The following is a 25,350-nucleotide window of genomic DNA, read 5'->3' on the forward strand; positions in this document are numbered from 1 at the left end:
GATTTTGATACTTATTGTTACCTATTTATGTAATATTTATTAACATAAAAATTATAAATCAAGTGCCTTACAAAATGTTTAATAGAAGGGGGGGGGGAGTTTGTACAGTTATTTTAGTGTTTGGGGGGGTCTTTTGCCCCACTAGCCCCTAGAGGGAAAGTCCCAAAATTCAATTTTCAAAATTTTACAGGTAGATCCAATCATATAAGAGAGCTTACAAAAAGAATTAGGTTGATAACTATAAAAACAAGCCCACACGGCCAGGGAAAAATTTGAATTTTCATCTCCTATAACTGTACAAACTTCCCCCCCCCCCCCCTTATTTTTTAGATTATACCAACAATAATTTTTTCAATTTCTATTTTCTTACATTTTATACTAAATTTTTACCAAATTAAAAAAATCATTTTTATTTTTATTAATTTGTATTTTTTTTATATGTTGCTTGTCATAATACCTACTGCCTACTTGTTATATTAATTTGATTTGTAAATATTGTTAACATGATCTAAGAAGATGAAAATTTGCCGACAATTACACCTAGTTAAAAATATAAAAGGGGGGGGGGGGGCGAAAGTGACACTTTTTGAAACCAAAACTAGAGGTCAACAAAGGAACTCAACTAAAAAAAGAGTTACAGGTCTGAGATTTTGCATGGCAGTTGCTTTATAGGGGTACAATATGGAACTGTGAAGAAACGGCGGCGCAACCGCCGAAAACCGCCGTTTCCCGCCGATATTTTTTTTGCCTTTTCTCGGCGGTTTTCGGCGGTTGCGCCGCCGTTTCTTCACAGTTCCATATTGTACCCCTATAAAGCAACTGCCATGCAAAATGTCAGACCTGTAACTCTTTTTTTTAGTTGAGTTCCTTTGACTTTTAGTTTTGGTTTCAAAAAGTGTCACTTTCGCTCCCCCCCCCCCCCCCTTACAAACATCTCAGAAACATTAGTCCAATGCATAGTTAATTGAAAGGGTTAAATGTTATGCGATTAATATCGATTTGAATCGTGTAAAGCTTTAGTATTTGTAAATTAAAAACAACTTCTTATGCTATATATACACCCTCTTTCCATTGATTTTGACATTTTATCTAAATTATTCTATATGACTTTGAGTCTACTTTACAGGATTTAAATCGATTAAAATTGTCTGCAATTTTTTTACTTTTTAACAAAGCTTTAAGAAAATATTACTAACTTAGTTTTAAAATTACTAGAAAAAAAATGGACCGAGAAAAATGTCTCGGGTTCAATCCGCAGAGGGAGAACATCTACAACCGGAAATTGCCGCACAGTGCGGAGCTAGATGCGGATTCGCAGCGGTACCTTCAAGAGATTAAACTTAATCTGTCACAGTCTATTCTCAATAATGATATTGACAAAGGTAGGTCTGATTTAAACTTCTTTCCGTCTATAAAAAAAAGTTTTATACACATAAAGACAAGTTTAAAAGGTGAAAGGATTACCTACCTTGTTTCAATGTACAAATAGAGATATTTGTCTGATAATGAGTTACGCCTGTTTTGGGCCAATGAATTCCCCTACTCTATTGTTGCACATCTGACATAGCAGCAGTAGTAACCATTTTTAACGTCCTTAGTTTTGACGCTGTGTTGAGCCGGGATGCGCAACGTGTTAAGCTACGTTCGCGGGTTACACTCCTATACATACCAATAACTGTGGACTATATTAGCAATTTAAATTGATGGCAAAAATTTCCCTGTCATAATATCCACGTTTTCTATATCTATTAGAGTATTATTTGGAAACAATAAAGATTGAATCATCAACTAATTTCATTTAAATTCTTTTAAATAACATAAATGTGTTGAAAATAATAACATAAACAGCTACCTAAGTTTTTGCGAGGATTAGAAATTTTGAAATTTATATCTATTGAGCATTGCCTAGGTATCAAAACTACTGCAATTTGTATATGATCAAAATATCTCTTTCAGGTGCCGATGATTGGGTTAGAAATCTTCACAAATATATCATAATGTATGGGCTTAAGTTTTCAAAGGAGGATCACATTTTCTTCATAAAGGTAAAAATAATTTCTAGTTTAAATTCATTAGTTCAGTAAACCTTTGGATAAAAAGTAGTATCATTTATTAAATGCTTTTTGGTGATCAATATTTTGTTTGCTGAAAGTAATAGTTCCTTTGGTTGTGAAATCCATTGAATTTGTACCATCGTGTTTATGAAAGCTTACTTTAAATGAACTCGGTTTTATCTAGTAAATTTTGAAAGTTCAAAAAGCAAAATATGTTTTTGTTTAAGACAAAAAATGATTGTAGGAATCGGGTCTTTGTCAAGTTCTGACTCTTCAACAAAAAAATGGGGGGAGGGGGGACCAAGTTAACCCTTTTTATGACGAAAGGAATAACTATATCACCTTAGCAATAATTCGAGGAAAGCTACATGTGGCGATGGCACTATCATAATGATTAAAATACCCAACCCATGTATGTATTTAGGTTATATTTGGTCTGATGACTACGAAGCATGTGTGTTCTCTCGCTCTAAATACGTTTGCCAAGGTAATGTGTCCTTCAATTTATTTTTCAATTAAGAATGTTTTTTTTTATCTGCGTTTGGTATTGACCCAAAAAAACCTTTAAAGCATGAAAAATTAATTTCTTTCAATTTAATTTCTGGGGCCAAAGAAAAAGAAATGTTTTTTTTTATAATTTTTTCTATAATTGATAGGTACAATATTTTAAATGTTATTTTATTTGTAGTTACTTCATGTTTTAATGAAAAAGAAATATTTGGTAAAACGACACGAGCTGACTCTACCGTGGGAACCCCTCTTCGAGCTTTACAAGTAAGTTTTTTTTTGTAATTATAATATTTTGTAAAATTAAGACTTATGATACTTTATTAATCCCTTACATTAAGATTTGCCAGTAGCAGCGTTGCGGAGCCGTTTGATTTTGGTGCGGCTCCGGATTTGGCTCTGGCTCCGACTTAAAATCAAGAAAAGCTCAACATTATCATATTTTTTGCCAAGTCTATTTTTGAATTTCGAAGGTTTTAATAGTTCAATTTTTGATAAAAATTGACTTGAAAAACTTTAAAGGGGCATTTACACACGTCACAACAGAGTTACCAAATTATAATTAGTAAAAAATCTCTTTTTTAAGCTAACCCGGAGCCGGAGCCGTTTTTAAACGAAAATAACGGCTCTAGCTCCGGTTCAAGCAAAATATGGCGGTTCCCGGCTTTACAGCGCTGGCCACTAGGGTGTAAATTATAGGGGGATGTTAAAAAGGGAAAGTGAGACAATATTTACCTTTTTAAAAATTATCTATTAAACAAAAGGGAAAAATAAGTGCCTAATTGTACCAATAATTTGGCCGGAAATCGCCCCTAGAAAAAAATCCCCCCCCTTCAAAAAAAAAAAAAAATTCTAGGGGCGATTTTCTTGGGAGAGTAGTAACCTCCCCTAAAATAGTTATAAAACTTACCAGGACCTATGAGAAGCTACCTTGTAGAGGAGAACACGATCGGTTCAGCGGTTAGCGAGATCCTTCGGTACAGACAATACACAGATAGACACACATCCTGTTACTTTAGTATAAGGATAAATATATTTATACTGTTCTTCTTGTGACAACTATACCTCATTGTTTTTTAGGCACTGGGAGGACTCAAGTTTCACAATGAGAGGATTGGTGAAACCAGCCCAAGGTTTTAAATCACAGTTAATTTCAGTTATAAAGGTAATAAGGTTATTAATATAATTATTTGGAGATCTTTATAGGAATAGGAATATTATTCAAATAAATGCTGATTTAAAATTAAAATTTTTCCAAGGTTGCCAGGCACTACTTTACTGAAGAGGCTACACAAGAGATGCTTGACCGCTGGCGGCACATGATGTGCCCGCATGACCGCTCCATCTGCCAGGTGACCAAATACTACATGCTGTTCATGCCCACGACCAGCAAGATCCCGCCAGACAAGTCATGGAAGCTGTGGGTGCCAGACCTGAACATGTTCTGGCAAACCTGGAGCAACTCGCCTAACTGGGAGGTTGATATACTCAAGCTCTTTGCTAGATTAGCTATACATCAGGTTAGTAGTTTTAATATAATTTCAGTACGTCTTCGAATCCGGTTATATCCCCTGGATTAGAATCGTTACTTATAAATAATGTATCGTATTATAGAAAATTTTCACAAATGATAAAATTAAACCACGAGTATTATCACTGTTCTGTTGACCCAGGCCTCCGGCCCCTCGGGTTCAACAAATCTGGAATTTACAAATAACTAATAAAATAATATATTTTCCACGATACAGTAATAGTGATTAATCTTATCGTATTAAAGAAAATTTTCCCCAGAGAGTAAAATGAAAAGTTGTAATAGTTATTTCTCGTATCGTATTATAAACGGCTTTCCGCGGATATGGAATGTACAATTATAAGATTAAAACCAGGTTTTTAGCCCCGAGGTGCCGAAGGCACGCGCTAAAAAAACTGTTTTAATCTTATGATTGTACATTTTTATATTCGTAGAAAGCTGGATATAATACGATGCTAGACATAGTTTTTTCGTATGGATGAGAACCGGTTCCTATCCACCGGATTCGAATGAATACGAGAAATTAAATTCCAGTCTTGTTGGCCCCAAGAGGCTTAAAACTATGAATAATATGGTATGATAAATAACTATTAAATCTTTATAATTTTTTCCATGATTCAGTCCATGTTTTGTGTAAAATGTATTAATAGTAGTTTAGCATACCTGTTTTTCTCAATATTAATATACCTAGCCTCACTAGATTAGAAAATTTTACATTTGAAGTACCGATTGTTTTTGTTTTCTTCAAGACATCTAACCTTGTTATATGAATAGGCTGGAGAAATGGATTGGGAGCCATACATGGGTGACATGTACACCAGGTTTATGAACAGTTTCAACCTGCCTGTCACATATGGTGGCTCTGGTGTCAGGTTGAAGCATGGTATGTCTGGACAACCTTGTCTCAATAGTATTACACAGGTATACAGCACAAATAATGTTCACTAATATCCTTTATGGGGCAAAGTATGAAAAAACTTGTTTTTGGTGCTAACATCGAATTATAAATAAAACAAGCTTTTAAGACCAACAAAGGATATTAATTTATTTACTAATAATACAATAAAATCAAGTTTAATGTTAGATTAACTTGAACTGAACACACTGCGAATTTTAAAAGAAAAAAAGTTGACCCTCAAAATTTCACCTTAAAGTGATACTTTTCTAATAGTTTATAGTCCACTGAGTCGTAAGCAGTAAGAATTAAAATCTATTAAGTCCCTTCTAACGAGATATTGGCAACTTTTTGCACACATTTTCGCAAACGGCAATTATTTCCGTTATTTGAAGTTTTTGTTAATAACATTTTCATAAAAGTTTTCAGTAATAATCATTTAAGATCCATTGTTGAGAAGAAATAACTGAAAAAATGTGTTTCTATGCAAAATAAGCTTAAAATCTAATGATTTTAAATATTTGCGATTTAATGGTAAAAAAAAATATTTTTTGCTTTTTGATAGCCTGAATATGTTTAATTTCGTTTTTTATTTAATCTATTCTTTGAAAAGACATGCATATTCTTTCAGATTTGAAAAAAATTTAAAAAATTAAAAATCGGAATCAATCAAAATTAATCTATAGCCTTTTGTGGCGGCTAAAACTTATATTCACAAGCCATAAAATAATTGCCCAATTACTTAAAAATACTTCACTTTAACGAGTAGTGATTGTCCCAATTAAAAGCTACTTTTGGTATGCTATCCTTGCAATTAAAGGAATAAAGGGGAGGTATATTTTTATTAAGTTAATTTATTTCACTTAACAGTACATTTTTACCCCTTCACACACTATTATATTACTGGATATATAGCTTACAATTCCTATAATAGGTGTGCTAATAAATTGGAGGATTATTCTGAAAATAAAAATAATCTTTAATATTTGAATTTTAATTGAAAAGAAAAGCAAATATAAACTTAAAATAGAACTTACAAAAAAATGGATATTTAAATATTTAAATCAAGTAATAAAATCTTCAGGTTTAGATAATCTTGAAAAATAAATTTACTGACTGTAAACAACCTGAACAAAATAATATCAATTATTAAAACATAATTTTATCACTATGAATATATCTTTAGTCCATAGAAATTTTAAATTGACACACTCCCCCAGGAAGAAAAGATTCATTGTGGAAAGATTTGTTCAATTTGATTATGCTTGTTCTTCTAACGTTGATTTGTTTAGTCAGATAGCCTGGCTATATTTTAATATAATTTTATTAGTCAGATAAAATATAATCTCATCTAGACTAAGTTGAACATGGTTTTATTAGTCAGAAAAAATAAAATCTCATCCAGACTAAATTTTATTTAGTTTTAATAGTCAGATAAAATAAAAATCTCATCCAGACTAAATTTAATATAATTCAATAAGAAAGGTCTACTAAGTCAGATAAAATAAAATCTTACCCAGACTAAGATATAGACTTAATAAACTTCAGTCAGATAAAATACAATTTCATCCAGACTATAGAAGATTGAAAATCAAGATATTACCTCCTGGATTGGGAATCTTACACAAGTTTTCTTCTAAGATCATCAGCATCAAGAGATCCGATTGCCTTAGCCTCATTCACAGATTCTCTAGATCCCAGATCTTCAGTACTCTCAGTTCTTCTCATTATCTTAGCTTTCCTAATAGTTCCTCTTGAAACCCAATTCTCAGTATTCTCACTCTTTCTTCTAGCCAAACGAGCCTTTCTCTTCTCCAGTTTCTTGGCATTTTTGGTAGCATTGAATCCAGGTACTTTACTAACAGCTTCTTGATGTAAACCAACTCTTGATGTACCTGCTTGAATGTTGTGCAACACAAAATCCTTTCTAATCTGTTGATACTGAGAATCCTTTCTAACCTGAAGCTCCTCATGATGAGTCTTAACATTGCTAAGCTTGATAGAAATACATCTCTCAAGATAGTTAACCCTGATATGCTCATTGGTAATCCTGTAGTAAACACCAATTAGAATCTCATACAATCTTATCTTTGGGACCCAGAATCTTGCCAATTGGTCAGTTCTAAGGGCTCTGATCCTATCAATGAGAACCTTGATATCATCAACATTGAGTCTACCCCATTCTTCAACAGCAGGGATAAGGTCTCTATCTTCTTGTCTGAATAACACAGAAACATCATCTTTGAAAGGATCCAACTTAAAGATAGAATCATCAAATTCAGGATTAGGAAGCAAACCAAGATCTATAACAGGGAGACCATGATGTTTGGAATCAACTTCTCTCTTGTAAAGAAATCTGTATCCTAACTGATCAATATCTACCTCCTGATTAGGAGCCTGGCACACAAAGCTGTCAAAATTAAGTCTCTTAATAACAATGTACTGATCCAAAAAACACCTTCTGGCATGGTGGAGAAACCTTTCCCCTCCTTCTTGGGCTACTGGGACATCAATCAGTAGTTCACACAAAGCCTTGGCATAGTCATTGTCCTCATCAGTAATGCTCTTAATCATCTCACATCTAGTAGACATTTCAGCAGTAGATAGTTTGTGAAGATTTTTGTCAGTATACAGTGCTGAGTTCAGAAAAGCTGAAAACCAATAGGTGAATGAGTGCTGGGACATTCCAGTTATGGCTAGAGTGATGTCAGGATCAGGAAACATCTGGCGAACTAGTAATCCAACTAATATAGCATATACATTATCTAGGGATATAATCCTCTCAATTAAATACTTCTTGTACAGATTGGAGAGCTTGTTGTCTATAATAAACTCATAACCAAATATCCCTTCAATGTCTGGGAATGGTAATCCAACAACAATAGCAGAAAGAGTGAATAATCCATAATAATCAGCCCTGATTCCAGCTGCTACAGCAACAGAGGTAATATCCAAAATGTTGAGCTTGATATCAGCACCATACAAATCAAGGAAGAACTCATTCAAGACTCTATCCATACTGAGACCTCTTTGATGTGTGTATAGAAAAGGCAAAGACTTCAAGAATCTTCTTACTTGATCTGGCAATTCTGAGTATGAGTAAGAAACCTCAGTACGTTCAGGCCCAACAGATACATCCTTCAATCCAAAATTGAACCCAATAGCATAGTAACCATTACTTATTAAAAGCAAAGCTGGAAGCTGTCTGTAACCTGACATTTCTGAATCTTCAATTTCATGAATAGTAATGGAACAAACTTGCTGTTTGTTATGGCAGTCTATAATGAGATCCATATCAGTTGAGCTAACTGTAACAGTATCTAAGGACATAGCAACTGGATCCACATTATGGTGATTAAGCCTATAGGCTGAGAGTCCTTGGTTGAAGCATATGACTTGATCTTGAAATTTGTCAGGATCAAATTCAACAGTGTTCACCATCTCAATTTTAAATGGGGGCGTTGGCAAATGAAATGCAGGTTGCTGCCAAGATTTAGTATGATGTTGATCTATTTCAAAAGAACCAGTTAATTCAATTCCTCTTGAGAGAATGTTAGCCATATTCCAACTATCGCGTAAACTTAGATGTTGTGAGAATAATATGTTGAAAGGATTAGTAGACCCAGGAGCTTTAAGAGCAGCTCTACGATGTATCTCGCCTAAATAGCGCTCATGTGACTGACGAATTGTTTTTGCATGTTCAGAAGTAGTAAGAAATAAATCCTCTGATGTTGGGTCATCCACAGTTCGGCGTTTACTCCTAGCAGTGAGGTATTTAAACTCTGCTTCATCCATTTTGTGTCTAAGAACAGCCAATGTATTAATAAAAAGAAAAATATTTAGAATAACACAAAACAAGCTCTTTCAGACAATTTTCTATTTTAAGGTTTTTGATACGATTAGAAATGCATAGAATTTTTAGAATGAATTTGGCAAACAATGCACCAAAACAAGCTCTTTCAGATAATTTTCTATTGAAAGGTTTTGATAAGATTTGAAATGCATACAATTTTTAGAATGATTTATCAAACAATGCACCATACAATTTTATTAATAAAAATTAAAATAAAATAATAATTAATAATTTTTTGTGTGTGTAAGGGGTTTTTTAAACAAAAGGCATCACATAGGAGTGTAAATTGGCACAGCTAAGCACTATACAAAAAATAAGACATTATAATGTTAATTTTAATTTTATTAAACAATGATAAAGTTTAAAACTTAGAAAGATAAAAGAAAAAATATTAATGCTGCTTTTATGCTTATTAGAGAATTCATGTTAACTTTAAGGAAGTAAAAAATCACAAACTTAAGAATATAACATATTACAATGAAGTTAGCTTATTACAAATCCAGCTAGATATTAATTTGAAATGTTTTTAATCTTGTTGAAGAACTCTGCTGAATTTAATTGAAGATCTGAAGCTGATGATATCACACACAAATCCCTTGGTGATCTTGAAACACTTCTTATTGATACTCTAGAACCATCTGGTGAAGTAACAGGATAAGAAACTGTAATCTTTCTGCCATTGTTCATAATAGCAGAAACTTTGCCAGTCTTCCAAGTTTCTAATTTGGATGATTGATTATCAATAAATCTGAACACAACAATATCATTAAGATTAATAATATCTGTCTTTGACCACTGAGAAGGGCGAGGAATCAGGTGATGGAGTCTATCAAGCAGCAGCTCATACCAATATGATTGAATATCTTGAATCCTTTTTAGAAGCTGAACAGGTCCTGTGCTCGGATCAAGTTTGATAGTTCCTTCAATTGATCTGTTATTACTTCTTCCAAGTTTAAGTCTGTTTGGTGTAAGCAATTCCCAGCCTGGGTCACTACTAGTAGACTTATCAACTCTAGCCATAGGTAGATCATCAATTTGAGAGGCCATCTTAGAAAATACTGTTTCCCATTGAAGAGCAGTCATTGCAACATCTGTATTAACAGCTGTCTTCAAAAGCATTTCTCTAAGAGTTTTAATCTTTCTTTCCACTCTGCCTCTCTCACAGTGACTTTTAGCAGTGGAAGGTACTATTTCAAGTCCAATGGAGTCTCTCAGGTTGTTATTAGCATCCCTTATAATTACTTCAGCATTTTGCAATGCTCGAAGTTGGGTACCTTGATCAACAAACATAACTGAAGGTATTCCATATCTAGCAGCATGTCTTTCAATGGCAGCAACAATATCTTGGCACTCTATACCTTCTAATGCAAGTATGTTGGTAGCTCCTGATAGTAAACACACAATTACAAGTGCATATATTTTAAGACCAGGGTTTTGACCACTCTTGAGCGGCTTACTTCGTGAGTATTTGTGGACTTTTCCTTTAAAGCCATAGCAAATGTCAATCATACAATGATAGAATGGTGGTGATATTTGCATTCTTGAGTTAGGGTGGTTTCCCATTTCTAATTCTAAGGTTTTTCTAAGGAGGAGTCTACATCTAGGACAATTCTTACGAACAGCTTGTATGACTCTTCTAGGGTTGCCAATCACAAAAACAGTTTTCATTAATTCTCTTAAAGTTGCTTCAGTACCAGCATGAGCGCGCACATTGTGATGAATGTGCATTAGTAGCGCAAAGAAGAAGTCAGAGTCTGAAGAAATCACTCTTTGATTGTCTATTCAAGGACTTACCATAAATATCCAAGTTTGCAGAGAATGATGACTGGATGGAGGCAGTTGAATTATCATCAGAATCAACACAATTTCTTGGTGTTTGAGGTCCTCTTGGAATTTGTGGTCCTGTTGGAGTAGGACGAGGTTGAGGACAATTGCTTTGATTATTAAAATTGTCCTTATGACAATCTACCCAGCTTCTAGTATGATTATAGTTTGATTCTACCTGCTTTGCTGATGTTCTATTTGTTCTATCTTGATGTTCAGTTACAATAGCAGTAGTTTGTTGAGAGGTAGGATTTCCAGCCAAATTTTCAACAGCTCCATGAATGTTCTCAAGTTCATTGTTGATTGTCATTCTAAATGATGAGAACTCCTTTCCCATTCCATGCTGAAGTTGTGTAAATGAATTGAATTGAGCAGATAAATTATCTAGCCTCCCTTGAATAACATTAAATTGATTAATACTAAGACGAGTTTGATCCTCAATCTTTGAGTTTGTGCTTGCAAGTTGATCTTCAAGAGAGTTGATTTGATTGGAATTACCTCTTAGATCATTTTCAATAACACTTATTCTTGAGGCAAGATTGGAATACTTGTTCATTCCTAGTTGGTAGCTGGTTAGTGTATTTTCCAATTCATTCATTCTTGTTCCAATATCAGCTAGTTGCGTGAACAACTCAGCTGCATCAGAAGAAGTTGCATTAAGCTCCATAAGAGGGGTTTGTTGTTTAAGTTCTAGAGCATTAATCCTGCTGGTCAGACCATTGATGAGATCAGTAGGAGGAACTCTCTTTTCAAGATCACTTAACTGATTTTTAAATTCCTCTCTTAAGATGTTGGCAGTAGATTGCTTTGGCTTAACTGCTGGATCATTGTTTTGTTTTGATAATTCAGGAACAATGTTTGTAGCAGGGTAAATGGATAATGGTAGAGTAGGGAAACCATGGAAATCTGACTGATTTAGTAGTGAGCTGTTATTACTTGACATATTCCACTTGAGTTTAAAATCCTCAAGTTTTGAGCTAAGTTCAGAACATCTAATCAATAAAGCATGGTCATTTCTTTCAATAGCAATGCTTTTGGCATTACTCACCTTTACAAGAAGGTCCTTGTATCTCTCATTAGCTGATCTTTTAGCATTAGGATCAACAGACAAGTCATTACCATACTTGTCAATGTGAGCATTCACAGTATCCAGGTAGTTATTAAGATTGACTGGTGTGCTTTCAGCAGTAATCTGAGGTACAGGACTTGGAGTTGAAATAAGTTTGGTGCCTGCACTGTCAACAAGTGGTGTAGTAGTGAATTGATTGTCATCTTGATAATTGGCAAGTCTTATCTTAGGAGTCATATTGTCTCTTTCAGTACTTGGAGAGGTAGCAGGGGTGCTATGAAATGGGGTGAGACTGCTTTTATCATTAGGTAATACAGGATTCACCAAATTTTCATCAAGTGCCATAGGGCTTTGGTTCACAGTAATTCCTGGCATAATTTCATTCATGTCTTTCTGTAGTCGTGAAGCTCTTCCAGTAGATACAGGAGCTTTCAGTGTGGGGATTCTAGGTCTGGTGGACTTTCGGAGAACAGTACCAGTTTTCTCAGATACAGAAGATTTAGGTGTCCTAGCTGTATCAGATGTTGGTGTAATTTAAAGGAATAAAGGGGAGGTATATTTTTATTAAGTTAATTTATTTCACTTAACAGTACATTTTTACCCCTTCACACACTATTATATTACTGGATATATAGCTTACAATTCCTATAATAGGTGTGCTAATAAATTGGAGGATTATTCTGAAAATAAAAATAATCTTTAATATTTGAATTTTAATTGAAAAGAAAAGCAAATATAAACTTAAAATAGAACTTACAAAAAAATGGATATTTAAATATTTAAATCAAGTAATAAAATCTTCAGGTTTAGATAATCTTGAAAAATAAATTTACTGACTGTAAACAACCTGAACAAAATAATATCAATTATTAAAACATAATTTTATCACTATGAATATATCTTTAGTCCATAGAAATTTTAAATTGACACACCTTTAAAAAATACTTTCAATATTTTGAACCTATATAATCAATAAAATCAATGGAAAATAAAATAGTTTTATAAAATAAACTTTTGGAAAAGGTTTAAGATAACTTCATAAAAGTAGCATTAAAGTAGGATATTTTACTTGTCTTTTTTAAAAATGCAAATTAAACATAGTTAACGACTATTTAATTATCAAGAATGGTAATAAAATATTTCAATAACCACTTAAACCTTTTTGTGGCTATGTTATTTACTTAAACAGAAATTCTATTTTGTCAGAATTATAAAAATAATGAAGTATTTTCCAAAAAGCTTGCAAAAAAAACGTAATTTTATCAAACTTACTCACAGTTTATAGCAGATATTGTTGTAAAATATTAATTATCAAAATAAAATCTTCAATTTACAACGTTTAAAACACCTGAAAGTAAATTCTAAGCAAAATTAGATTTATCCCCTAGATTTAGAGTAGCTGCGCTACTTAAAAAAACATCTAGTATTCAAACCAATCAGCTGATCAAATTGCTATAGACATAATTTGTTGGGTTGTTATTATCTGAAACATTTATTTTCTTTTTAATTTTAAAATGATGCTTGACATACTTAAAACAAGCGGCTACGCCCCCAGCGCTCATTAGGGGCACTAGAATTTGATCCCCTCCATTTTTAAATTTAAGTTTTACAAAAAAAAAACCAAGGACTATATCTGTTCAGTGGATAGCGAGTTCCTTTGTTACAGACAGATATACATACATCTCATTATTTCCATATAAGGACTATCAGCTACGTACCCTTAAATTTCTAGGGGCACTTGGGGATAGGGAGGGGAGGGGGGGGGGGGTGGAGAGTCCTAACTATACTTAAGATGATTGTTTTTCAAAATTTTTAGAGGGTTATTTTTTGTACAGGAGCAATTTTTATATGGTGGAGGCACCCTTCCCAAAATAGTTATAAACATTGCCAGGACATATAAAAAGCTTTAATGTAAAGAAAAACCATATCTGTCTAGCAGTTAGCGAGATTCTTTGAGACAAATAGATAAATAGTTATCATGATACTTTTATATAAGGATAAAAAAATCAAAGACGTTCAAGCTTTATTTTGGGATTCAAATTAAAAAAAAGAGTCATGCGACAGGTTTGTGGGTAAAATGATACTCGGAGTGTCAAAATGCTGTTTCAAACTAACTTGAAATTTTTACATTGTGGGATCAGAACTGTGGTGCAATTTCACCCATTTTGTAACAACTACAAGGACGTCCAAGGGGAGGGGGTAAAGGGGTGATTATTCCCCCCCCCCCAAATAAAATTTACCCCCCCAAACAGTTTTTTTAATTGGGGGGTGAATATCCCCCCCCAAAAAAATAATCCTAAAAAAAATTTAGAGAGCTTCATGTGCATTTTTATTTTATGTCCACTATTAAGATTTTTTACCACAGCCCAAATTCAAAATACTTTATGGTTCCGCTAATAAATTTTGAGATTTCTAATATAAAATAATAATAAAGATAAACATCTTCTGAAAAAATTGTTTTTCTAACTTTAAAGATAAAGAAAAGGCAGCTGTTTGAAATATTTAAATAAAAAGGACCTAAAAACAAAGGTTGTTAAATAAAAGGGTTAAGTAAATTATACGATATGATATTTAGTCAAATTTCAAACAAATATTTTTTTATTAATTCATTTATAAAAATCAATATTTTAAATATGAACTCACAAAGAGACGTTGTATATTATCATAATATATTTAGTCTGCTTTGTAAAACAAAACACACATTTTTCTTTCTTTAATGCAGGGATGATTTTGGAACAAAAAAAAACATGAAAAATAAATTATTTTAATTTAATTTGATATTATCGTACAATATTTTTTTATATACATAATTTAAGAAATATATTCATAATATAATAACCTGTCATAAAGACGACATATAAAAACATCATCCTGATAAGGAAATTAAAATATATCTTCAAAATTTTCAAATTCATTTTATATTCAAGAAGGAACGAGAAGGATTTGAATTTCAACATTAACTTGTTATTTTGGTTGTATATTTATCATATCTCTTTACAGTTTATTGGTAAAGTTTGGTAATACTTTATTTCGAGTCTATGCCATTGTGAACATTATTTACTTGTCCAATATTCGTAAAAGTTGGCTACTACGAGTTTCTAATTATGTTAAAGGGATAGGAAAAGAAATTTAGTCCTAATGGAAGTAGCAGAGAGAAAAAATTAATTTTGTTGTAAAAATATAGCCCCCTAAAATATTATTATCTCAATTTAGTGGATAATCTTCACTCTTGGACCAGGCTCCAGCAGCCAGGATTATCTGACCAAACTGTTGACTGCTCTGCAGTCCTACTACCATCCTGCCAACACTAACAACAGTAGCGAAGAACTACACCTGTTTATTTCCAACCTGACCTCACAGTTTGTGTCCAGAGTTCATGTCGAGAGATATAACACGAAATGGGAGTGCAGGGTGAGAGCCTTTCTTTATCAAATAAAGACATCTTAAAAATATCATTTGTGATTGTCCTTCTGTCTTATGCCACTCGTTATTCAAAACATCATATTTATTTTTAACACATGCCAATGTTTAAAATATTAGCTTAAAAACACACGTAGGTGCATCTTAATTATGTTCAACATTATACATTTTTTTGTTTCTATTTAATTGTCAGTAAATATGGATGAGTTGTATAAAAATATGAAATTGTTTAGATAAAGCCTGAGAAGCGGCTGACAGACGATGATATCCAGAGGTTTGTGTTGTCTGTGAAGCCTATTGCCATGTTGGTTCTTTACAACAGCTATGAAGATGACTCACGGTAAATAAAAAATAACTTTCCAGTATTGCTTCAAAAACGATTAATGTCCGCTGGATTAGAACCGGTCCTCAGCCATACTGAAAAAGAATGTATAACATCATATTACAGAAATTTTCCACGAATATGAAAATAAAAATCTTAAAATTAATACAAGTTTTGTTAGCTCGGGACTTCAGCCCCTCGGTGCTAACAAACCTGATTTTGATATAATTTTTCATTTTAATATCCGCGGATAGTTGTTTATAATACGATGCGATATATAACTATCCTAAATAATGCATCAAATTGGTATATCCTTATCAGTTGTTTCTATTTTATTACATTCTCTTATCTTTCTTGAGAAAATAATAGAAATCAAATGCTTTAATATAGTCTAAAGAGCACAAATTGTAATATACTTTTCTGGTTTTTATATCATTTTATTATAATTGTTTATTGGGTTAATCATACACATCTAGGTAAAATTTTATTGATAATTTAGATGTACAAGAAAAATTCTTACGAAATAAGAATATATTTTTTTTTAAATTAAGGGCTGTATTTTCTTCACTGTCCGTGCTTGCGCCTTCATTGATTATACCTGACCTTCTGGATAAGCTGGCAATAGCTTCACAGTCACTAACAGAACCCCACAGGTTCCATGTGTGTATTCAGGTAGAAAGTTTTAAAAGTAACAGTTGTACAGTATGCTTGACATCGATCAAACAATGGTGCTTTACTTGTTGTATTTTATTGTACCTTATTACGTCTATATTGAGATAAGTCAACCTTTTACAAGTCAAAAAGAAGATAATTTGTCCCCAACTGTAAATGAATCCCACACAAATGTATAAAAAGCGTATTTTTCACCCCAATTTTAAGTCAAATTATGGTTAATGATCCAACAGCGGCTAGGAACATTTTTTATGCTGAAAATTTCTAGGCTCTGTCATCTGTTGCTGGGCCGATGGTGCGGAACTATCCAGAAAAAGCACTGGAGCTGTTGACATTGCTTCTACCTGGCATCACTGTTAATGACATCTGGAAGTGTACGGACATATTTGTCCTGATGAGTGATTTGTTGGAGATGATTCCTGTCGCTGATCTCACCTGTGATATTAACAAGAAAAGTAAGGATTATAAATGGTTTTAGTTAGTCAAATGAATTTGAAAGAATTCATATATGTATATGTAGAAGGAAAATAAGATTGAATGATTTTCCTTTCATACATCTTTTTGCGAAAATTTAGAGGACAGTAATCTGGCACTTTTGATCTATTAAGCCGAAAGCTTATTTTTTGGTTCCTTATATAAAGGAACAGGATGTTTGTGAGACTGTCTGTCCGTGTATGTACAAAATCTCGCTAACCGCTGAACCGATATGATACTTCTTTACATTGAAGCTTATCATATGTACTTGAAAGGTTTATAACTATTTTGTGGGAGGGTACCACCACCCAAAATCGCCCCTAAAAAAAAGCCGCCACCCCTCCCCCCCCCCCAAAAAAAAAAATTTAATTAAAATAATAATGGGGGGGGGGGTGACTTATCCCCCACCACAAGTACCCCATAATGGTCTTTTAGGAGCGTTTCCACTATAACATTACATTTCATTGTTAAGCTTATATTGATAAAATCACTGTCCACTTTCCATCCAAGATGAGAACCTAATTGATTATGAATCTCTCAAAGGTATATTACTACGATTCGTAATGTTCTTGTTTGTAGACTACACAGAAGAGGAGCGAAACCTGGCCCTGAAGACAGTTTGCATAGAAAACTTTGTGGCAGAATTTATGGACAGATGCTTCACTCTTATCGAGAATTCGAGAAGAGAAAATATCCGTTCAGGAATGGTTTTATTAAATCTTAGAAATAGGGTAGGCTGCTTGTAAAGCATGTCCGTCTATTTTCTTAAGTTTAGTCTTCTTGACACAGTTTTATAACCTAAGCTTATTTATGCGCTTTGTATGAAGAAACTTAACATTTATTAACATAGAGCTTTGGTTAAATAGCTTTTAATCGAAAATAATATTTTTGTTAAGGATAATTAGAATCAGTAAGTGCAGATAAAGATTTCTTAGGCTTTTCAATAGACTTGCAAATGACATCAATATCCTCTCTAATAGTAGAATCTTCATTATCATTGACTTATGTATCTACATGTCCTTATACTTATCTTGATTACTCTAAGTTATTTCTCATTACCATTCTTATCTTGATTACTCTATGGTTTGACTTTGATAGATTGATTGATTGATATAAGATGGTTTTATTGAATCTTCATTGCACCCAAACAAATTCTGATAAGCTATCAAAATAAAATAGCGACAAGAATTCGGTTAACAGCTGATAAAGTGTATACCTATTTAGTTGGTTACCTTGTTTGAAATGCTTCTTTTATTGTCAGACTTGATTATCTGCCTATTATCTATAAAAATAATTTAATAATGACTTAAAATCAGATGCTGGTATAACTGACGACTATCTAAATGACGAGGAGCTGGCCGCAGATGCTGCTATCAATGATACTTTCCTCAGGATTGTGGCCAACAGCTCCCCTGCTATGTATGACACCATCCTTAGAAAGCTGCAGGTACAGAAAATAAAATAGATGTAGTATGTATAGATCCTTAATCAGTAAATTACATCAATAAGAATATTATGTACTGAAGGATAAATCCTTTTGGAACACCAAATTTATCGTCCAAATAAAACCGTCGCTCGTATACCTACAGTGAATAAACGTGACTTAATATAGACGACATCTTGATTTGCTACATTGGAGATATTATTATGGGTAATAAACCTGTTGAACAAAACCTTTTAATTTCACTTAACTTTACTGCGAAAGGATATAATGTTATTTGCTGAACTATTCAATAACGGGGCAAACTATTTTATGATTGATATGAATTTTTCTTCACTGTATATGATAGGTAATATTTTATTTTATTTAGGTTTACATCCAAGGGAAGATAGTAGAGCCAACCGTGGCTGGCGGAATATTGGCAAGCATGTGCAAATCTGTTGTGCAATGCAATCCAGAGAAAGCCTTAAAGTTCTTTGTTCCTTATCTATGCCAGTCCTTGACTAGGTAACAATTTATTTCATATTTGATTGTTTTATTCACAGAGGAAGAGGACATTGATATGTTTCTTACTCTAGTTCCCAAAGTTTTATAGTAATATTTCTTACTCGTTGGCTTAACAACTTTGGGGACTTTTATTGAATTTTGATTGGTAGGTTGGGTGTTTAAACGTTTCAATCATTAACAGTAATCTATAGAAGGCATAAGTTTGTGAATGATCATTGGGGATGTACATCAATTTATCGGCCATTGTCTTATCCCTTTAGATCCCTGTATTTTCTTTCCTTAAGTACCTACTATGTTTTTTTTGCTTTTTTACTTAAGGAAGTCAGCCTTTTCCATTTCAAAAGGCATAGGTAAGTTTTTATGAAAACTAATCTTGATATCTCTTCTTTCAAACAACCTTTTTTAAAACTCTTTAAACTATATCTTTTTAATCACTGCCAGTAACTTGCATCAGCATACAAAAATTAAAAATAGAATATTTCAAATCTTAAATATGAAGGTTAATGGAGGAGAGAGACCAGGATAAGAAGAGAAAGGAGGACACAACAAAAGTTGACGAGGAGCTCCAGTTCAATCTTCAACTTCTGGGAGAAGTTATCAATGTTAGAAATCTTCAAGTTTATAGGTTAGAAAAATAATTTTCTTTTATTACTTGGTATCATGTGTTTAAGCTGACAGGTATGTTTTTTTTTATCTAAGATAAATCTTTTTCGCCAGTCAAAGATTACAGTTACTTTATTGTGTTAAACTATTTAAAACCAGTAGGAGCACATGTTTTATGATGTAAAATTATAAGCTGTATTTTACTTGACGGCGATAGCAAATCTATCTTTCCCATAATTGTGGATCCTTGTAGTATTGAAGGGCAAAAAGGTTTTTTTTTATTGAAAAATTAAAGGGGGAAATGGATACATGGGAAGGGGTAAACAACTGATTTATTCAAAAAGGTTTTATTCAATTATCATTAAACTAGGGGAGAATCACATAAAATAAAATTGTTAGTACATCATGCTGCGAGTTAATGTATTTACCCCCCCACCTTATCATTGTTCATTTCTGCCCTTAGTCAGATGTCAAGTCTTAGTTCCAATTTGTATTCAACAACAAATTGTAAGAATCAACAGTATACCAATACCAACACCCCAAAAAGAAACAGAAAAAGATTAAAGCTTAAGATTTTACAGGTGCCGGAGTAGTGATATCCTGCCCCATATAGCCCCAATCTGCCAGGTTATTGATCTCACCCTCGACCTGGCACAGAAAGAGGAATATGAGCTATCACATAATATTCTACAGGTACAAAAATTAAAAAAAAAATACCGAAATAATTTGATAGCTTATTAAGACAAAATATCAGGAATGGACAGGACATTGTGCTGTTAATTACATTATTCCTCAAAGTTTTATGATAACATTTTCTTATTCGTTCGCTTAGCTACTTTAGGGACTTTTATTAAATATTGATCATCATCCTTGTAGATGTACTTAAATTTATCAGCCATTGTCTTATCCCTTAAGATTCCTGCAAAAAAAATTTGAATTTTGTCACAGTATTTGATTAACAATCTTAATACCAGGGATGGTTCATCTGAATGAAGACTAATAAGGGGGGGGGGGGGCGTAATGACATTTATTCGTAATCCGTGAGCAAAATGGTCTTAAAATTTAGCTAGACCCTTCAAACTTGGTATATAAGCCTAGTCCTATAGGTATAACATCTAAATGGCAAAAAAATCTAAAAATTTTTATTTTAAGGTTAGGTTAGGTAAGAAAAACCCTGCGGAAATGGGGTTTTTGGCTTTTTTTGGTCTATTTTGATGTGGACACTTAACTTAAATTGTTTTTTCTTAGGGTTTTAACTTAAATACACTGTATCTATTCATATGGACTTTATTTAAGATGATTCAGCATGTCGGGGACCGACCCCAGGGGGCTAGGTGGGTGGCCCGCAGGGGTTAAGTGCCTTTTTCCCAATACATATGTTGTAATACATCTAATTATAGGTTTTTTAGGTCAAGGAACTCAAATTTAGAGCTAAAATAAGCATTAGACTAATCTGAAGCTAGCCCCAGCGGGCTAGGTTGGTGGCCCGCAGGGGTTAAGTGCATTTTTTCCAATATATATCATGTTATATATCAAAATATAGGTTTTTTAGGTTAATAAACTCAAATTCTAAGCGAAAATTAGCACTAGACTAACCTGAAGCTAACCCCCCCGGGCTAGGTTGGTTTTCTGCAGGGCTTAAGAGCATTTACCTAACCTAAACTAGAAACTTACTTATATTTTAACATGTTTTTTTTATAAACTTTTTCTATTAATGAGGACTTTATTTAAGGTAATCCAGCAAGTCGGGAACCGACCTTAGAGGGCTAGGTTGGTGGCCCGCAGGGGTTAAGTGCATTTTTTCCAATATATATCTTGTTATATATCAAAATATAGGTTTTTTAGGTCAAGAAACTTAAATTCTGAGCGAAAATTACCATTAGACTAACCTGAAGCTAACCCCCCCGGGCTAGGTTGGTTTTCTGCAGGGCTTAAGAGCATTTACCTAACCTAACCTAGAAACTTACTTATATTTTTACAGGTTTTTTTCTTGAATAAACTGTGTCTATTAATGAGGACTTTATTTAAAATGATCCAGCAAGTCGAGGACCGACTAATCTGAAGTTAGCCCCAGCGGGCTAGGTCGGTGGCCTGCAGGGGTTAAGTGCATTATTTTCCAAAATACATCTTGTGATATATCAAAATATAGGTTTTTAAGGTCAAGAACTCAAATTCAGAGCTAAAATAAGCATTAGAATAATCTGAAGCTAACCCCAGCAGGCTAGGTGGGTGGCCTGCAGGGGTTAAGTCACGTGCATTTTCCCAATATATATGTTGAGATACAACCAATTATAGGTTTTTTTAGGTCAAACAACTCAAATTCAGAGCTGAAATAAGCATTAGACTAATCTGAAGCTAACACCAGCGGGCTAGGTGGGTTGCCAACAGGGCTTAAGTACATTTTACCTAACCTAACCTAAAAACTTACATTTAATATTATTTTTTTTTAGGTTTTGTTTCTCAAATAAACTGTCCATTCATGTGGATCTTATTTCAGATGATCAAGCAAGTCGAAGACTGACCCCAGCGGGCTAGGTGGGTGGCCCGTAGGGGTTAAATGCATTTTTTAGAAAAAGTATGTGTTATCATACATCAAATTATAGGTTTTTTAGGTCAAGAAACTCAAATTTACAGCTAATAAAAGGATCAGACTAATCTGAAGCTAGCCCCAGCGGGCTAGGTGGATTGCCTGCAAGTCCTAAGTGCATTTTACCTAACCTAACCTGGAACCTTACTTTTTTTTAGGGTTTTTTCTGGAATAAACTGTGTCTATTTATGAGAACATTATTTAAGATGATCAAGCAAGTTGGGGACCGAGCCCAGCAGGCTAGGTGGGTGGCCCGCAGGGGTTAAGTGCATTTTTAAAAAGTACATAAAATTATAGGTTTTTTAGGTCCAGAAATTCAAATTGAGAGCTAATAATTGAATCAGACTAATCTGAAGCTAGCCCCTGCGGGCTAGGTGGGTTGCCTGCAAGGCTTAAATGCATTTTACCAAACCTAACCTAGAATCTTAGTTTTTTTAATTGAATAAACTGTTCATGAGAACATTATTTAAGATGATCTAGCAAGTCGGGGACTGACCCAGGCGGGCTAGGTTTTACTTAGATACACAGTGTTCAGTCCTAAAGCCATCATTTAAAAGATTCTTCATACAGGAGGCTGACCCAAGGAGGTCCTCAACTTGCTGGATCATCTAAAAAAATTTCCTCATTCATAGACACAGTTCATTCAAGGAAAAAACCAAAAAAATAAGTAAGTTTCTAGGTTAGGTTAGGTAAAATGCACTTAAGCCCTGCAGAAGATCTACCTAGCCCGCGGGGGTTAGCTTCAGGTAACACTTATGCTTATTTTAGCTCTGAATTTGAGTTTCTTGACCTTAAAAACCTATATTTTGATATATAACAAGATATATATTGGAAAATAATGCATTTAACCCCTGCGGGCCACCGACCTAGCCCGCTGGGGCTAGCTTCAGATTAGTCTTATGCTAATTCTAGCTCTAAATTTGAGTTAACTGACCTAAAAAAACTTATAATTAGATGTATAACAACATATATATTGGGAAAAATGCACTTAACCCCTGCGGGCCACCAACCTAACCTGCTGGAGTCGGTTCCCGACTAGCTGGATTATCTTAAATAAAGTCCTCATTAATAGACAAAGTTTATTCAAGAAAAAACATGTAAAAATATAAGTAAGTTTATAGGTTAGGTTATGTAAATGCTCTTAAGCCCTGCAGAAAACCAACCTAGCCCGGGGGGGTTAGCTTCAGGTTAGTCTAATGTTAATTTTTGCTCAGAATTTGAGTTTCTTGACCTAAAAAACCTATATTTTGATATATAACAAGATATATATTGGAAAAAATGCACTTAACCCCTGCGGGCCACCAACCTAGCCCGCTGGGGCTAGCTTCAGATTAGTCTAATGCTTATTTTAGCTCTGAATTTGAGTTCCTTGACCTAAAAAACCTATAATTAGATGTATCACAACATATGTATTGGGAAAAAGGCACTAACCCCTGCGGGCCACCCACCTAGCCCCCTGGGGTCGGTCCCCGACTTGCTGAATCATCTTAAATAATGTCCATATGAATAGATACAGTGTATTTAAGTTAAAACCCTAAAAAAAACAATTTAGGGTAAGTTTCCACATCAAAATCGACCAAAAAAAGCCTAAAAACCCCATTTCCGCAGGGTTTTTCTTACCTAACCTAACCTTAAAATAAAAAATTTTGGATTTTTTTGCCATTTAGATGTAATACCTATAGGACTAGGCTTATATACCAAGTTTGAAGGGTCTAGCTAAATTTTAAGACCATTTTGCTCACGGATTACGAATAAATGTCATTACGCCCCCCCCCCCCCCCTTTTAAACAACTTTTGGATGTTGTCTTAGTAATCTTCAAATGTTCAGAATTTGATCACTTGGTTGTGTCGGATCCGTTTGGTTGAATGTAGTCCCAGGATAGAGATGGACGCCAGAGGTTGGGGCAGAACTGTACATATGGATCAAATCAACGTGGACTGGAATATTCCTAATGAACAGGTTTGTTTATTTGACATATAGAGAAGCATAGTAGTTTACATACTCATGATGTAATGATAACAGGAATGTTATCTATGTTCATTGATTGAAACTTTCAGAATGAGCAGATTAGTTCTACAGTATTAAAGGGGGGAGGCGGATGTGCCACTTTTTGAAACCAGAAGTAAAACGCACATGATCTCAGCCCATAAATTAGTTACAGCTCTAAAATTCGGCACAGCAGTTGCTTTTGTGGAGAACAATATGGAACTGTGAAGAAACGGCGGCGGAACCGACGATCCCGCCGAAAACCGCCGTTTCACTTGTAATATTTCAAACATGTCAATATTAAAAAAAATACAAGTGTAAAATCTTACAAGTGTCAAGTTAAAATATAAGGGAAATTTTTATGAGAAAAAAAAGTTTATCTCAGACGATTGAGAACTGTCTAATTTGGCGAAAAAGGGCAAAAAAAATTTCGGCGGGAAACGGCAATTTTCGGCAGGAGCGGCGTTTCCGCCGCCGTTTCTTCACAGTTCCATATTGTTCTCCACAAAAGCAACTGCTGTGCCGAATTTTAGAGCTGTAACTCTTTTATGGGCTGAGATCATGCGCGTTTTACTTCTGGTTTCAAAAAGTGGCACATCCGCCTCCCCCCTTTCATTCTTTTCGCAAAATTGAAGTTCAAAAGCTTAAACAAGCATTGAACAGTTAGGTAAACATCTTTTACCAAAATCGCTTTTTTAAAGTAACTAGTTCCTATTCTTTCTTACTTTTTACGTCACTTAATAGATGATTTTCCTCACATCTAAATCAGATACCTACTCAATAAATAAATAACGGTAGCCAAAAATTTTAATTTCAGGAGCTTGGTGTGGTGCGAGGCTTACTGGACAGGTACCTGACTCCTCTGCTGGTCCTGCTGGACTCCTACAGCAAGGGGGAGGAACAGCAGATGTGCAAGGAGACACTCCAGAGAAAGTTGAAGCTTGTCTGCAAGATTATTCTGGGGGTCAGCGAGCTGGTCCCTCCGGAGCAAACAAGGTAACTAAATCGTTTTACTATGCCTAAAAAATTTTTTTAAAGAGATATATTTTTTATGACTTACAGGATTAGAATAAAATATCCAATAATTTTGGTGGTCCGAGGGTTTATTTTTGCATTAGGAGTAGCATAATTGTCCCACTTTGGCGTATCTTTGCTGCTTTTGTATATTTTTAAAGTTTTGTTGAGAAGACAATTAATTTTTGTTTACCGGTCGTTTTTATCTTTTAATAGGTACCTAATCCAAACTTATTTTATTTTGTCATTGAAATATTAGGTATTAGTAATTGTCATTGTTTTTTTGTAGACCATGGGACAGCGTTTTATCATCCAGTTTGTTGTGGTTGGACAAACTATCCATCACCTTACCTGGACCATCTGGAGAAGTACCCCTTAGACAGGTTTGTGCCTGAAAAGGAAATAAGATAATTTGAATTTATTTTGGAAAACACTATATACCAACAAGTGATAGCAATCCGTCGAATTTTTGGGCCGGATTCTTATTTTTGGCGGATTCCGGATTCGGATTCCGGATTCTAGCAGTATTTTAAAAGGCTTTTTAAAAAAATAAATGAATCATGATTATACCTGTAGTAAGAAGAAACAAT

General features: G+C 33.9%; 1 protein-coding gene across 2 annotated transcripts in view; it reads left to right on the plus strand.

The window, feature by feature from the left end:
- Positions 1-925: 925 nt before the first annotated feature.
- Positions 926-25,350, plus strand: part of LOC145335310 (proteasome activator complex subunit 4B-like) — a 48,914-nt gene continuing 24,489 nt past the window's right edge. The window contains exons 1-19 of one of the 2 annotated variants that reach the window (XM_080181048.1): positions 926-1,382; positions 1,957-2,045; positions 2,479-2,541; positions 2,743-2,828; positions 3,642-3,726; positions 3,821-4,081; positions 4,867-5,013; positions 14,947-15,144; positions 15,387-15,493; positions 16,027-16,147; positions 16,416-16,602; positions 17,201-17,319; positions 17,934-18,068; positions 18,433-18,569; positions 19,069-19,194; positions 19,745-19,865; positions 23,588-23,719; positions 24,564-24,742; positions 25,050-25,143. In XM_080181048.1, the coding sequence (XP_080037174.1) occupies positions 1,223-1,382; positions 1,957-2,045; positions 2,479-2,541; positions 2,743-2,828; positions 3,642-3,726; positions 3,821-4,081; positions 4,867-5,013; positions 14,947-15,144; positions 15,387-15,493; positions 16,027-16,147; positions 16,416-16,602; positions 17,201-17,319; positions 17,934-18,068; positions 18,433-18,569; positions 19,069-19,194; positions 19,745-19,865; positions 23,588-23,719; positions 24,564-24,742; positions 25,050-25,143 (2,547 nt within the window). In that variant the 5' untranslated portion in view covers positions 926-1,222. The remainder of the gene's footprint in view (positions 1,383-1,956; positions 2,046-2,478; positions 2,542-2,742; positions 2,829-3,641; positions 3,727-3,820; positions 4,082-4,866; positions 5,014-14,946; positions 15,145-15,386; positions 15,494-16,026; positions 16,148-16,415; positions 16,603-17,200; positions 17,320-17,933; positions 18,069-18,432; positions 18,570-19,068; positions 19,195-19,744; positions 19,866-23,587; positions 23,720-24,563; positions 24,743-25,049; positions 25,144-25,350) is intronic. The other variant, XM_080181054.1, reaches the window with a different exon arrangement.

The sequence above is a fragment of the Acartia tonsa genome, chromosome 2, assembly GCF_053477335.1.
Source record: "Acartia tonsa isolate MP-2025a chromosome 2, ASM5347733v1, whole genome shotgun sequence".
NCBI classification, from domain to species: domain Eukaryota; kingdom Metazoa; phylum Arthropoda; class Copepoda; order Calanoida; family Acartiidae; genus Acartia; species Acartia tonsa.